General features: G+C 66.3%; 2 protein-coding genes across 3 annotated transcripts; one reads left to right on the top strand and one right to left on the bottom strand.

The window, feature by feature from the left end:
- The first annotated feature begins 8081 nt into the window (after positions 1-8081).
- HPCA (hippocalcin) lies at positions 8082-11851 on the top strand. Of its 2 annotated transcripts, XM_074926226.1 has the most exons (4): positions 8082-8234; positions 9651-10122; positions 10798-10903; positions 11204-11849. In XM_074926226.1, exons 2-4 carry the CDS (start codon positions 9745-9747, stop codon positions 11299-11301), a joined length of 582 nt encoding a protein of 193 aa, XP_074782327.1. In that variant the 5' UTR covers positions 8082-8234; positions 9651-9744; the 3' UTR covers positions 11302-11849. The 2 variants fall into 2 exon arrangements, with proteins under 2 accessions (XP_074782327.1, XP_074782328.1); XM_074926227.1 differs by lacking the exon at positions 8082-8234 and having other exon boundaries at positions 9488-9904; positions 10796-10903; positions 11204-11851.
- A 230-nt stretch (positions 11852-12081) lies between these two features.
- On the bottom strand, positions 12082-14775 carry TMEM54 (transmembrane protein 54). The gene is made up of 6 exons (XM_074926222.1): positions 14108-14775; positions 13304-13497; positions 12876-12935; positions 12571-12741; positions 12365-12499; positions 12082-12209 (listed from the first exon to the last, which is right to left on the bottom strand). The coding sequence occupies exons 1-6, from the start codon at positions 14118-14120 to the stop codon at positions 12114-12116; spliced, it is 669 nt and encodes a 222-aa protein (XP_074782323.1). The 5' UTR covers positions 14121-14775; the 3' UTR covers positions 12082-12113.
- Positions 14776-14984: the final 209 nt, after the last annotated feature.

Here is a 14984-nt window from a genome sequence, read left to right on the forward strand (position 1 = left end):
GGCGGGGGCGGGCGCGGCCCCGCCGAGCCCCGGCTCCGCCCGCTGCAGCGCCGGGCAACCCCGCTCCGGTCCCTCCCCCGGCCCCCGGGTGGCTCGGGCCTCCCCCCCACAACCCCTGCCTCAGTTTCCCCATCCCGCCCCCCCGGCACACCCCGGCCCGGCCCTCCCGGGGGCTGCTCCCCACCGGGGGACGGAGACGGAAGGAGGCGAGACCCCCCCGCCTCCCCGTGCACAGCACCGGTGACATTTTACCACCGGGGGTTCACTCGGCCCCCGTGATTCGCCGGGCTCTAAATTCCCAGGTAATGAGGATGAGCTGAGCTGCTGGAATTAGCCTTGCCTCCCGGTTAATTAAGCCGGCAGCGCGCTGATTTATGGTAACCACGCGAAGGGAATAGAAGCCGTTTCCCCAGCTCGGTGACCGGCTGCCAAACCGTGTGTCGTGGGATGAGGGGACCCTGCTCCGGCCACCACGGCCTCTTCCGACCCCTCCTCTGCGCCACGAGCCCTCCTGCCCCCGTGAGGGTTCAGCCACGATGGCCTTGGGTGGCTCCACCAGCTCCGGTAGCCACAGGACAGGGACTGCAGGTCCCAGTACACACCGATGGGTCTGACTGGGAGCACTGGGGCCACACTGCGGGTGGGAGGTGGCGGGGTCTGGGCCGTGCGTCTGGGCGGCATCGCTCACTCGCTGTCTGTCCAGGCTGGGTGTTTATTTGCTGTCACCTTCCAGGGAGCCCGGCGTGGCCTGTGGGCTCCCAGCGGCGGCAGCAGCGGGATCCTCCCTCGCCGAGCCTGGTCCCCACGGTTTGGTTCATGGACTGGTGGTTTCTCTCCGTTCTGCACCAGCCGTGGCCACAGAACGGTGCTGGGCAAAGCGGAGAGAATTGGGACTGGATCGGGTGTGATGGGCCCAGCCTCGGCTCTTGCCTTCCCGCCCTCCCGCAGTGGCGCTGGGCACCCTCCGGCCGTGGTTGTGCTTGTGGATCACAGTGAGAGCTGGGGTGTCCCTGAGGGGCCCCCTCACCGCGGGGAGATCCCGCAGAGCTGCCGGCGTCTCCCCATGAACCGAAGCCCCTTCGCGGAGAAGCGACAGGCACCCACGGCACGAGAAAGACCAGAAATCCTCCGCTAGAGCCAGGAGACAGCCCTGTCCTGCCACATCCCAGCCCTGCATCGTGCCTCCGCTCTCTTTCCTCAGCTGGAGACGATGACAATTCCCAGCGCCGTGCCCGTGTCACAGTGCCAGGGCCGTGCCCGTGCTGCACCCACCGCAGGGCCGGAGTGCTCGGCTGCAGCCAGCTGCATCCCGGGGAAGTGCCCTTCATCCCCTGCCTGGCAGTAGATTAAAATTTCATCACTTCAGCGGTGGATAAGGTGCAAGGGGGGGAGCAGAACCCCCAGGCTGGCGATGGGGCTCAGCCCCTCGCCGGAGCAGCCTGCGCTGAGCTTGGTGCACACTCCAAATCCAGGCACACGTGGCTGGGCTCAGCTGGTGGAGCTGAGATTGGGGCGCAGCCAGGCAGGGGGGGCTGCAGGCTGGGCTCCTGCTTCCCCTGGGCCTTCCCTCGCCGGAGCACGAGGCTGGGCAAGAGGCTCTGCCAGGCCCTGGGCTCCTGTCGGCGCTTCCTCCGTGGGCTGCACACCCAGAGCGGGACCACAAGACCCCGGCTCCAAGCGCAGCCGAAGCGGCCTCAGCTGCGGGCAGAAACGCAAAGCCAAGGTCGTGCCTCCATGCTGCCGGCAGCAGCATTTCCCTGCCTCCGTACGGGGAGTCACAAATCCCCCGGCAGCCGCGAGATGGAGGGATTGTCACATAAAACCAGTAACTCCCCGCAGCTGAACTGCCCGGCCGAGCCTCAGGAAGGTGCTGCCTGGGCTGGTCCCTGTCCTGGGCCGACAACGGGCCACAGCCGGGCCCCGGCACACGGGACGGCCGGTGTTTTGCCCCAGTTGCTCCTGGCAGATGGGAGAGGATGGGTCCTTGTCACCACGCTACCTCCCAGGCTCCCACAAGAGGGTTTTTGATGTGTTCTGGTATTTTTTCCGGAGGCTGAACACAATTAACATCCTAATTCCCGGGTTTTAACTTTCCCCCTTTCCAAAAAAAGGGGAAACATTTGCTCTTTTCCAGTCCCGTGATGTTCCTCGGGACATCACCAACAGCACTGAGGTCCCTGCGGGGGGCTCAGGTCCCGGCTGTCCCCGCATGCGTGTCCCTTCCCTGTCCCTTCTCCTTTCCCACCATTGCCAAGGCCTTTTGGGGTGTCCTGACCCCCCCCAGTCCCCTCTGGGCTCCCGTTGCCTCCCTGTGCATTGCAGAGCCTCCTCCACCTCCCCAGCCTGTACCAGCACATCACTATTCAAGTCACGCGACGCCCATCGCGCGTCCCCAATGTGCCAATTAAGTCACAGCTTTAATTACGCACTTAGGCTCGCCAGTCGCTCGTCTTCCCTCTCGCATCACCAGACGGACACCTGGGAGGCTGCCAGCCACCCCCCTCCTTACACCCAGCCCCTGTTTTCTCCCACTTCACCCCAAATATGCTGGGCCGGGCTCTAGCAGGAGCCGAGCACCCAGACCACGGCCCCATGGCATGGAAAACTCCCCAAATCAGCGCTGTGGGGCCGTTGTGGGGGTCTCATTTTGGCCCAGGCTGCCTCCCCTGCAACCCGTGAGGGAAATGGATGTGGTGTGTGGAGTCACCACAGATGTCCCCCAAGAGGGACAGCCCAGCCCTGGGGTCCCCAAGGGTCGATGGTGGGACGGTGGGATGTTGGCAGATCCAGGGGACCCTCTGCTGTGGCTCCCCAGGAGATTCTGTGCCCCCCCCCCCCTCCGAGCTGTACTTGTGCCCCAGGTGCTGTTTGGTCACCCCACTCCTCCCTTGCAGCACCCCAAGCCCTCGGGGTGAAGGCGCCCTGCACCCCATCACTGAGCTCACCCCAGAACTGCTCCGCGGCCCCTGCCAACCCCCCCTGGCCCCCAGAGGCTCCTGCCTGGATGCCCATAACCACGGGGGGATGCTGGGTGTTGGGGGGACACTGCACTTTGGAGGGGCTCTACATGTTGGAGGGGTCACATGTGAAAGGGGGCAGGGCCGAGGGGGGGCTGGGTGCAGGGGAGAGCTGCACAGGGTGCTGCATGGGGAGCTGGGAGGTGGGGGGGGGCTGTGGGGGGGGTACCAGGGTGTGGTGCTGAGCAGATGGAGCTGTGGGGTGCAGGGGGGTGGTGTCTGGGTACAGAGAGTGCTGTGGGGGGCAGAGGGTGCTGTGTAGGGTGCAGAGGGGATGGTGGGTGCTGGGTGCCAAGCTGGCAGGGTGCTGCAGGGTGAAGGAGGTGCTGTCTGGGTGCCGGAGGTGCTGGGTGCCAGGCTGGCGGGGTGCTGGGGGTGCTGGGGTGCGGGCTGGCAAGGTGCTGTGGGGTGCGGTGGGTGCTCTCTGGGTGCCGGAGCTGCCAAGGGTGCCGGGGGTGCTGGGTGACAGGCTGGGAGGGTTCCGGGGGTGCGGGGTTCGGGGTGCCGGGCTGTGCCGGTCCCGGTGCCCGGCGCTGCCGAAGGTCGTTGCTGCCACCTGCCGACACCCCGCGGCGGGCCCGGCCCCGCACATCGCCGGGGGGGGCACAGCCAGGACACCCCCCTGCACCCTAATCCCTACGGGCCCCCCCAGGAACGGCCCCACACCCCGGCCCCACGTCCAGACGCGTCCCGCGGGGTCCTGCCGCAGGGGGCTGGGGATGCCCCCCCCGGCTCGGAGCCCCCCACCGGGGGTGTGTGTGTGTGTGTGTGTGTGTGTCCCGGACCCACTGTCCCGGCTGCCCCCCCCCGGTCCCCGCGGCTCCTCCGTCACCCCCTGAGACGGGCGAGATGCCGCGAGAGGGAGCCCGGGGCTCGCGTGTGGCCGTGGCACTGGTGGCACTGGTGACACTGGTGGCAGTGGCGGTGGCGTTTAACCCCTCCGGCCCTTGGGGAACGCGGGGGGACAAGGGTCAAGGTTGAGTCCGGACCCCTCTGGGCGCCCTCCCCGTCGCCCCAAAGCCAGACACCCCCCCCAGTCTCACCGGTGCCCACCTCAACAGGGCCGTGACTTCCCCGGGACAGCGGTGTCACCTCCGCAGCCCTCGAGCCCCGTGGTGGGACACAGCAGGGACGAGCTGCAGCCCCCCAGCCAGCTCTGGGCACGTCCAGTGGCCTCAGATCCTCAGGCGGGACAAGCTGGGGCAGGCTCTGGCCATGGGCCCTCCCCGCCACAGCTCAGGGAGCCCTGGGACCCCCCCGGACACGGTGGCAAACTGCCTCTGTGGCAAGGAAACCCCTCAGGGTTTTGCTCTGCTGCAGACGCTGCCAGGGAAGGTGGCAGCAAGAAAAAAAACTGGGCACCAAGATGCCCACAGCACATCTTCCCTCCCTGAGCTCTGCTGCAGCCCCCCCCACCCCCCCACCCCCACCCCCGGCCATTTATACACCTGCTTGTGCCCAAACTGCCCCCAAATCCATCCCAGCTCCGTGTCACGACGCTGCTGAACACACGGGTCCAGGTGCCAACAGGCCTGTGTCCCACTTGGACCTGGACCCGTGTCCCCAGGAGCCCTGACCTTGGCTGCCTGGGCAAGGTGAGCCGTACGTGCTGCGGGGTGGCAGCGGGGGTGTCACGGGGACGTGGGGACACACACGGGGACGCGGGATGGAACCGCTCCGTTACGAAACCTCCCTGCATCCCCGCGGTGCGCAGGCAAGGTTTAGCGAGCGAGAGGCTCCTGATCCAGATGAGATCGGGCATCACAAAGGGCTTTGTATTCCAGGAAGCCTATTAGAGATTTAAATTATACAAATGGGCTTTTTACCAAAGATCCTCATTATCTGGGAATTTGCTTTTAATCCTCGGCTATTCCTGCAGCCCCTGCCCCACGCCCCCGCCGCGGCACCGCTTACCTTCACCGTGTCCTCCGTGGGGCCGTGCAGGGCGTGGGGACAAGGGACAAGCTCTGGGTCACTGTGGGTTGATGGGGAGGGGGGTCTGCAGGGTATCGGGGAGACCCTGGCTGGGTTTGGGGATACAGCCAGGGCTGAGCCCCTCTTGCTTTGCCCTCGCCCCTCCCAGTTCATTCCAGCAGGCTGCGGGGACGGCATCTGTTTGTCTGACGGGCACTAACCCCCCTTAGGGCACGGGCACGGGGCACCCACGGCCACCCCGGCGTGCCTGGGCTCCTCCTGTGCCACCCCGGCTGCATTGGCACACGTGAGGGTGCTCCCACGGGCACGTGGGGCCAGCGAGGCCGGGGCGGCTGGTGGCCAAATCACCAAAACCCCTGAACGTCCCGCCGTGGTGTGCCCAGCCCTCGCACCCCCGGAACTGTTGAGCCACCCCAGGTTGGGGACAGCAGCCAGGGCCACGCCGAAGCTGACACCAACACACGCTGCCCGTGTGCACACGTGTGTGTGTGGCGGCCACAAGGACGCGGTGATGTGTCCCCCTGCCTCGAGAAGGTCTTCCCTGTAGCCCCATCCCACCCTGGCCTGCTACAGAGAAGCCTCAGGGGCTTCATGGCTGCTATGGCAACGCAGGAAATTCCCGCAGAAATCCCTTCCAGGAGGAGGAGGAGGAGAAGAAGGAGGAGGAGAAGAAGGAGGAGGAAGAGGAGGAGGAATCTCCCAGCCAGGACATGGCCAACACCCCACATCTCTCCAGCAGCCATTTCAGCATCCTCCTGGCAGCATCTCTGCCACAGGCTTGGCCACAAGGCTGGGGCCAGTGGGAGCCAGCTCTGAGCCAGCCCTGCTCCCCCAGGAGAGGGTCCTGCTCCCCGTGACACCACTGCTCCCCCAGAACAGTGGGTGAGAGCATGAGCCAGTGTGCCTGGCCCCCCTGCAAGGAGCAAGGGGTGAAGGAGGGGGCTGCATGCTGAAAAAACACCAGGTTTTGGGGTGGAGGGTGTGGGAGCCGGCAGGGGTGGGCTGGGGGACATTTGCCCCCAGTTCCAGGGGCCCCGTAAATCACTTCATGTCTGACGGCAGAGCAGGGCCCTGCCCGCGCCCCCCGCGCCCCGCATTATCCTCTCTCGCCTTCCTGCAATCCATTCCAGTGTGGGGGATTAGGTGGGTTTAGGGCCGGGTTTGAGTCGGAAATGGGATGCTTTCAAATCAGCCTGCGTCACTTGTGCCCTCTGTCACTCATGCAGAGGGGGATTAAAATAGATATGAAGATTATCGGAGGGGAAATGGCACCCCCACCTTGGGGGCCTGACTCTTCCCCCCAGCCTCAGCACTGCTGCGGGGGGGGGCATCACCCAGCTCAGGGGGTGCCCGGCTCCGGCCCCCCGGGATGCCTTCAGCCCCAAGGGCACAAATCCTTCCCTTTTCTTTCTGTTTCTGCTCACCCCAAGGCCCCAGTCCCAGTCCGCACCCCATACCCCTCCCCAAACATCTTTCCTAGGTGGGATGGGGGGACACACGGCCGCAGCAGCTCCCATCACCGGGTCCCCTGTTTCCAGCTCAATCCCATTCCCAAAACACCCCTTTGGGGTCCTGTGGGAGACCCCTGCCCGGACCCCACGGAGCTGCTGGCCCCTCACGGCTGCTGCAACGTGAGGGGCGAGAAGGGATCGATGGGGAGATGGAGGAGGAGGAGGAGGAGGCTCAGCACCGAGAGGTGCCGGGCAAGGGCAGGAAGGATCCTCTGTGGGTCTCTCTGCTCCTCCAGCAACAGGCAAGGACATTGTACCGCCACGAGGCTGTTAAGAAAAGGGGGGAAAACCCACGATGAGAGACCAGTATTGCCTTTATTATTAATAACTGCTTGTTCCTGCGGTACAACAAGGTCCCTGTGGTCCTCACGGGCCAGCACCTCACGGCAGTGGTTGGGGCGAGCGCTGCCCATCGGTGTTTCAGCTTGTGCCTGTGGATTTTGGCCACTTTTGGGCTAGTCCCTGTCTCCTGCCCTGCTTCAGGTTGGTGTTTTAGGCCTGGAGGTGCCACGTCTCCCTCAACGGGCACCTGCAGCCCCTCGGCCTCACTGATCTCTGCACCCAGCAGATTTTGGGATGAGTTAGCCTGGGTCTCTCAAGCAGTCCTCCCCCCCCCAGCCCCAGCCCCCTGTTCCACAGCAGCCACCCCGGTCCCTTCCCCGTTCCCCCCAGACCAGCGGCAGGGCTGTGGGTTTAATCACTTTATGCGTGTTTGTTTGTGTAATTCGGAGGAGAGTGCCTCTCCCTCCCATCTGCCCCTGCCATCTGCTCCCCGCGGCATTGCTGAACAATCCTGGGCTTTGCAAATGGATGGAGCTGGTGCAGGAACGCAGGAAAACCTGCCGGGAATGGCACCTCCTTAGAGCAAGCATCTGGCTCCACCGGAGCCTTTTCCCAGCGCTCGGAGCAGCTACAGAAAGCTGCTTTGCTCCAGCCCCTGGAACCACCGGGCAGGACACCACATCAGCCCCCGGCTGCGTGCTGGGGATGCTCAACCCAAAATGTCCCCTTCTAGCCCCAAAATGCCTGGCCTGGCACTTTTTTGGGGCTGGTGGGAAGGTGAGGGCTAAGCCCAGGAGCTGGGGGTGCCCAAGTCATGCACAGGGGGGGGTCCCCACGGCCCCTGGCTCACACTGTCCCTGCGGGGACCACCCTGGCCTGTGCCTTGGGCTCTTTCCGAGGGGACAGGGTGGGGACAGGTGTGACAGCAGGAGTGGCACACAGAGACCGTGCTCCCCAGTTCGGTGCGTGCACGGGGATGCGCGTGGGGGTGTTTACACCCCCCCTTAGGCTTCCCCATCCCACCCGCCCCGTGGCAGGATGACACCCCACAGAGGGGACAAGTGACATCGAGGACAGAGCCCTTGAAGACCCAACCAGGGGCACGTCGTGTCCCCCCAGCTCTGCAGGCAGCCTGACACCCGGCGTGCTCCCAGTGCTCCCAGTGCCCCCCAAGACCTCCCAGCCCTCCCAGAACTGCCCCAGCCCTTGCCAGTGCAAGAGGGACACCCCCCCGCCCCAACCCCTCCCTGAGCCTCAGGTCCCGGCTGCGGGGGGACCAGGGGTAGTGCCCCGGGGAGGGGGGGGGGTGGGGGGTGCGTGGGGCCCGGGGGCGGGTGGAGGATCCCGGTGGGGGTTGCTACCGGTGCCTCCGGTGCCCGCCGGTGCCGGTGCCCCCCCCGCAGCCCGGCGCTGCGGCGGGCACAACCGGCGGGCGCTCCCGGGCTGCGTTGGCGCACGGCGGCGGCGGCGGCAGCTCGTCCCCGGGCAGGTAAGAGGCGGCGGGGAGAGATAGGGGGGACACCCGGGGTGGGGGGGACACGACCACACTGGGATCCACTGGGGGACCGGGGAGACCAGGGCACGGGCACGGACCCAGCCCCCGGGCACGTCTCTCTCCGCCGGCGGCTGCAGAGCATCCCCCCCCCCCCCCCCTCCGCCCCACCGCATCTTGCAGAGGGTGTCTGGTACACACCCCCCCCCCAGCCCCCTGAGGGGACCTTTCCTTGGGTGTGTCCTCGGCAGCCCCTCTCTCTCCGGGGGTGTCCGGTTTTGGGGGGAATCCCCTGTAGCCCCCCTGCCCTGGAAGTATCCTCCCTGGGGGTGCACGATCACACTTCCAGGGGTGCCCGCTTTGGGGGGGGTCCTTGAAAACCCCTCTCTGGGTGCTGAGCCCCCCACGGGCTCCCCTCCCAGCAGTGGGAGCTGTCCTGGGAAGTGAGGAGGGGGCACAGCCCCCCCCCCCCCGGGGCAATGGGGCTGGGTATCGTGCAAGCCCCGGGGGGGCCCCGACTGGGACCCCTGAGTGGGGTGGGGACACACAGACCCTCCCCCGGGCTGCTGGAGTGGGGATGAAGCTGGGGTGGGGGGTGATGGACACTGTGGGGTCCCAGCCTCCCCTTGACTGGGGGCTGAGGGGGGGTTCCAGCCCTACTGGGCTGCTTCTCCTGGGGAGTCCTGCTTGCCCTGTGATCCCGAAGGACGGGGGGGATGGGGGATGCTGAGCCCCCTCCCTGTGTTGGGTAGGACAGCAGCTGCTCCAGGCACTGAAGCCCCCCGCCCACCCAGGAAGCCCCCTGTGCCCATCCTCTCCCCACACAGGGGTCACAACACAGCCTGGGGTGGGGGCAGATGCTGGGCACCCACCCTGACCCCCTCCCGGCCCCTCCGCGCTCCTCGGGGTGACCCTGGCGGGATGGGGTGCGCTCGCTGGGTCCCCCAAGGGTGTGGGCACCCTGAAGTGGGGAGGGGGCCCTGAGGAGAGAGTCCTGTGGCCCCCAGCCCTCCCCGGGGCTCCAGAGCCATCAAATATTAACGGAGGCAGCAGAGGAGCTGAAAATATCCCTCCCTCCAAGGGAGCTGACCCAGATCCGGCCAGCCCCAAAGCTGGGCTGGACCCAGACCCCCAGCCAGCACCCGGCCAGGGCCCAATCCGGCCCCTTCCCCTCCTCCAGGCTGCTCTGCCCTCCTGCTGCCAGCTATGTATCCCCTATATATTATGCAAATGAGCTATAAGGGCTTATTACGCAAACGCGAGGGGGCTGGCGCTGCCCAACGCTGGGTGGTCCCCGGGGCTGGCCCCGAGGGCTCAGAGAGGACAGAGGGGATGGAGGGGGCTGCATCGGCGTCCACCCTGGTGTCGGGGGGCTGCCAGCGAGCGCTGCCCCATCCCTCTCCCCTCCTGTAGTGCAGAGGGACCCCCCCCACCCCGAGCCAGGCCAGGCACCTGCCCCGCTCCAGCGCTCGCCCCCTCCCCGGGACGGCCGGCGTGTCCCAGCAGCATGGGGAAGCAGAACAGCAAACTGCGGCCTGAGATGCTCCAGGACCTGCGGGAAAACACCGAGTTCTCCGACCTGGAGCTGCAGGGCTGGTACAAGGGCTTCCTGAAGGACTGTCCCTCCGGCATCCTCAACGTGGAGGAGTTCAAGAAGATCTACGCCAACTTCTTCCCCTACGGCGACGCCTCCAAGTTCGCCGAGCACGTCTTCCGCACCTTCGACACCAACGGCGACGGCACCATCGACTTCCGAGAGTTCATCATCGCCCTGAGCGTCACCTCCCGCGGGAAGCTGGAGCAGAAGCTCATGTGGGCCTTCAGCATGTACGACCTGGATGGCAACGGCTACATCAGCCGGGAGGAAATGCTGGAGATCGTGCAGGTACCGGGTTCCCTTGCGCCGCTGCAACTCCCAGTCTGTGGTCCTGTGTCACCCTGGTGTGGCGGTGGCCGTCCTCTCCCGGGTTGGGAACACGCACCCTGCGTTACCCCCGGCACAGGGCTTGGCAGTTCCTGGGACAGAGCCTGTTGCTGTCTGTGGAGCCGCTCGCTGAGCTCTGTGGCTGCGGGGATCAGCCTATCCCAGGCATCCCCTGCTCCTTCCCTGTCCTGGGGACATCCCCTTGTCCCGGGGCGCGTCCCGCTGGCCCCACTCACCCTGCTCCCGGGGAGGGCTGGGGGCACGCAGCCGTCCCCGAGCACCCCGGGGCAGAGGGACAGTGGTTGGCAGAGCGACGGGAGATGTTCTCCTTGCCCAGACCCCAGCCAGGTGGCATCGGCAGCAGCGGGGCGACTCGTGAAGCCATTGCGGTGACATCTCGGTGGCATCTCCTCCCATCTGCCTCCTGCTGCCGCGTTCTTCCCGCAGGGCTGCCGCTTGCATCCGCCCTGGCTGTGCTGGGAGCTGAAGCTCCCCGGAGCCTGAGCGCATGGGGAGGGTGTTAAACACCAGCCCCGCTCCCAGGGCAGCGAAGCCCAGAGCTCTGTCCCCCGTTTCGGGTGAGCGATGGCAGGCGCCCACCTTGCACCCACCCTCATCCCCATCTCCCTCTCCCAGGCCATCTACAAAATGGTCTCCTCCGTGATGAACATGCCCGAAGACGAATCGACTCCAGAGAAAAGAACGGAAAAAATCTTCCAACAGATGGATACTAATAACGATGGTAAATGAGAGGAGATGGAGGGGATTAAGGGAAAGGTCTCACGACTAAATCCGGGGGTCTTAGAAGGAGCCGCACGCACGCTGATTAAATGGCTCGTGTCTGCTAGGGTGGCCGGGGGGGAGCCCCAGCAGCCGGAGGGGCTCAGGGTGTCCCCGCACCCCGGGAAGGGAGCCCAGGGGTGCTCATCCCGGGCAGGCGGGTGTCTGTGGTGTGTGCCGGAAGGTCTCCGGTCCCGTCAGCGCAGCCGGGATGGGGTGGAGGCCACCAGGCTGAGCTGTGTCCCCCCCCCGTCCTCCACAGGCAAGCTCTCGCTGGAGGAGTTCATCAAAGGTGCCAAGAGTGACCCGTCCATCGTGCGCCTGCTGCAGTGTGACCCCAGCAGCACCGTGCAGCTCTGAGCCCCGCGGACCCCCGCAGCCCCCCCACGGCCCCACAGCACCCCTTGACCCTGCAGCCGGCCACTGCCCACTGTCCCTTGCCCGGCCCCCGCGGTCCCCACCACCGTGTCCCCACAGCCCCTCGCGGGGAGAGAGCTGGAGCCTGGTGGAGGCTGGGGCAAGGGGGAGCCCAGGGGGGACAGTCCCCATTGCTGGGGGGCTCCTGCACTGGCTCTCGACTGGGGGAAGGATGGAGGCAGGGTCTGCCCCGAGCGAGGACGCTTCCCCTCAGCACCGGGGGCTCGGAGCAGGGGGACAACCCAGCCCGGCAAAGCCACCGCTGCATCTCCAGTGGGCACGGGGACCCGGCCCAGGGGACAAAGACCCGGTGGCTCAGGGGCCTCCCAGCACCCCCCACGCATGCACACACTGCCACGGCCGTGGGGTCTGGCCAGCCCCTTCACCACGGCCGGCGCAGGGGTGGGGGCCGTGGGGAGGGGCCGCGCTTCTGGTCTTTTAATACCTGCAGAATAAAGTTTGTGTCAGTGCAGTCAGTGGTGGGAAAGGGGCCATCGACGCCGAGGGGGAAGTTCCTCCCTGCAGGGTTTGGACCCAGCTCAGTCGCCTCCCTCGCTGCAGCCCCAGGTGACCCGAGGCCACGGGGATGGGCTCATGTGCCTTGGCTGGTGGCATCCAGGGGACATGTCCACCTGATCAGCGGCCTGGGGGTCCCACTGTGGGGCTGTGTGTGGGGATGGGTCCTGTGGGGCTGTGTCCTGGGATGGGTCAGGGATCCCCGGGGCACATCCACAGGGTCAGCCCTCAGGCCCTGCTCAGAGCCAGGCTGTTTCCACACTGTCCAGCCGCTGCAGGCCCAGGAACTGCCTGGGGGGGTCGGGGCTCTCCGCAGGCACTGCCTGCAAGGAGACCTGCAAACCAGAGAGGGTGGTGAGAAAGAGACTGGGGAGACGAGAGCTTCGGGTTGGCAAGTCTTATTCCAATCCCGGAGTCCCCGAGCCCAGCCAGGTCCGTCCCAGGCCAGCATGGGAACGGGTGGGTGCTGAGCCCGGGGACTGGGAGTCACCTTCCTCCGGCGCACCCTGCGGCAGCAGCGACCGAGGCGGAGGAGGTCGATGATGAGCAGGAGGCAGCGGATGCCAAAGACAATCTCCATCAAGTCAAGCAGGAGGGAGATGACCCAGAGGGACAACGTGGAGCTCTGCGGGGACACAGGGTGTCGGGTCCTCAACGCTTCACCCAGCCCCAGCCCACAGCCCACTGGGGACTCACGTAGACACGAGTGGGATCGAAGGGGCACTCGCGGGAGGTGGGGACGGTGCAGGGGGCCAGCAGTGCCCGGCCCCGGCTGCCCAGTGTCAGCCCGATGGAGACGGCCAGCCCCAGCAGGCAGGACAGGCAGCCCAGGCTGCTGCAGGCAGTCAGGGTGAAAACCCCCCATTTCTGCAGGAGGGGAGAGAAGAGGCAGCGCGGCGAGCCCAGGGCTGGGCACGGCCGGGTTCCTTCCCCGAGCTGTGCACGCTCCGTGGGATGGCTGCAGCCTGCTGGGTGCTGGGAGAGGGGCTGCGGGTGCTTACGAGGGTGGTGGGGGTGAGGTAGCGGGACAGCACGATGGCAGCTATTCCACAGGAGATGGTCTGCGAGGAAGCATGGGGACATCAGCCCCAGGGACATCAGCCCCTGTTCCCTGTTGACATTGTCCCTGAAAGCTCATCTGGCCAGTTTGGCATCACGAGGGGGGGCCTATGCTTTGTCTCCCCCAATCTCCACCCAGTAACAAGTCCCTGTGCATTTAACCCCCCTGGTTTTGGGGTAGAACAGCTTATTTAGAGCAGGGAAGGGGAGACAGAGCAGCGTCCATCCCACATCCCACCTCCTGCCCACCCTGCATCCACACCACACCCATCCCGCATCCTCCTGCATCCCACCTCCTACCCTCCCCTCATACATCTGCATCCACCCCAGATGCACCCCCCACCCCCCCCCACCCCGCACCCCGCGGTACCAGCAGCGCGGAGACGACGGAGGCGGTGTTGGCGACGGCATACTGCAGGGACACGGCGTCCCGGGGGTTGACCACAAAGCGGAGGACGATGCCGTGGACGAGGGCGCCGGTGATGAAGTTGAGGTGCCCGATGATGAGGAGGATGAGGCCCGTTTTCATGAGGACCCTTTGGTGGCTGCTGGGATCGAGGTGGCCTGGGATGGCGGGGAGAAGAGGGCTGGGCAAGGACGCTGCACGGTGTGGCGTGGCCGGCGCTGAGCCGTCCCTCCTGCCCTTACACCATGCTCAGCACAGTCACGGGGCAGTTGGGGACACCCCAGAGGACGTGCCCCGTGCTGGCTGGGGGACAAGCAGGAGGTGATGGGGAGGGAGGCAGCCGCAGGCAGCCCAGGTATGCAAACCGCGGCTCCAGCCGGCTCTGCTGGGACCGGGGCGGCAGCGTGGGGCCAGCAGCTGCGGAGATGGGGGACCCTGATGGGGCTGGGAAGGGCCGGGGCTCCCCGGAGCGATGAGGGAGCTCTGGGGGGAGCAGCTGCCTGTAAACGGCAGCTCCAGCGCTGGGTTTTGGCACCTGAGTGGCCACAGCAGCAGCTGTGCTGTGCTGGGCTGTTCCCCCATCAGGACCCACCCCAGGGCTGCTCTCCTCATGCACCCGCCATCACCCAGCTCCGGCCCTGAGCCCATCCAAACCCCCCGGCTTGCCCCCCTCCCTGCCTCCGTTTCCATGCAGGAGGGCAGTGCTGGAGCCGCGGGCAGGGCCGGGCCACCCTCCCACTGCAATCCCCACGCCATACCCAGACTCACCCACTCGACACATCTTCACCAGGCGGGGATCAGGCCCCCAGAGCCCCTCGATGTCCCCGGGCTGGCAGCTGGGACCTGCGTGTCCAGGCTGGGACTGGGACCAGGACCAGGCCACCAGAGCTGCTCACCTGCTGCACCCCACTGCTACTCCAATTCCTGTCGGACCAGCTCCCCGGGATGGACAGAGGGGTAACTCCACCTTCACCTGCCTCCGCCGAGGGGAACCACAACCCCGTCCCCACCCCTGCGCTCCCCTTGCTGCCGTGGGGATACACCACATCCACTTCTCCGTCCGTCCGATCCCTCTCCACCTCCCCAGCACGCTCAGGTCAGTCCACGCTAAAGCGATGGCAGCAGGCTGGGATCCAGCCAGGCACATCCAAGGCCACGGGCAGAGGGTCTGGGAGGGGGATGCTGCTGGACCACGGGGCAGAGGTGAGCACCGTCAGGGACCGGGGATCAACCTGCAGAGAGAGGGAAAAGCAGAGGGGTCAGGGGAGCCCTCCCTTGCTCAGAGATCCTCGCTAAGCAACACTGAAAAAGCTCATTGCAGACATGAGGCATCAACAATTCCAGGGACAGCAACACAGCCCTGGCTCCTAGGGCTTGTTCCCGGCCTCTCACCTGAATAATAATGTCCCACCCGAGCCCCCAGGCCAGACCTTGGCCCCCGCAGATCCCTCACACCTCGCAACACTGGGAAGTTGGCTCAGCACAGCGGGAATCCCCCTCCTTTCCCCCCCATAACCTGTGCAGCGAGCACAGGGAACACTCCCAGCCCTGCCACAGCTTCAGGACAAGGCAGGTCCAGCCCCAGCAGCCACAGGTGACACACACCCTGTCCCCACGGCCACTGCAGGCAGAACAAGGCTGTCAC

The sequence above is a fragment of the Athene noctua genome, chromosome 24, assembly GCF_965140245.1.
Source record: "Athene noctua chromosome 24, bAthNoc1.hap1.1, whole genome shotgun sequence".
Taxonomy (NCBI): Eukaryota; Metazoa; Chordata; class Aves; order Strigiformes; family Strigidae; genus Athene; species Athene noctua.

Bases quoted from the DNA above. Each gene is read 5' to 3' on its own strand.
- HPCA (XM_074926226.1), top strand. From the start codon at position 9,745: ATGGGGAAGCAGAACAGCAAACTGCGGCCTGAGATGCTCCAGGACCTG. The intron at 10,123-10,797 runs GTACCGGGTTCC...TCCCTCTCCCAG, and splicing joins AAATGCTGGAGATCGTGCAG to GCCATCTACAAAATGGTCTC. The intron at 10,904-11,203 runs GTAAATGAGAGG...CGTCCTCCACAG, and splicing joins GATGGATACTAATAACGATG to GCAAGCTCTCGCTGGAGGAG.
- TMEM54 (XM_074926222.1), bottom strand. The intron at 12,742-12,875 runs GTAAGCACCCGC...CCCCTCCTGCAG, and splicing joins ACCTCACCCCCACCACCCTC to AAATGGGGGGTTTTCACCCT. The intron at 12,500-12,570 runs GTGAGTCCCCAG...GTGTCCCCGCAG, and splicing joins TCGATCCCACTCGTGTCTAC to AGCTCCACGTTGTCCCTCTG.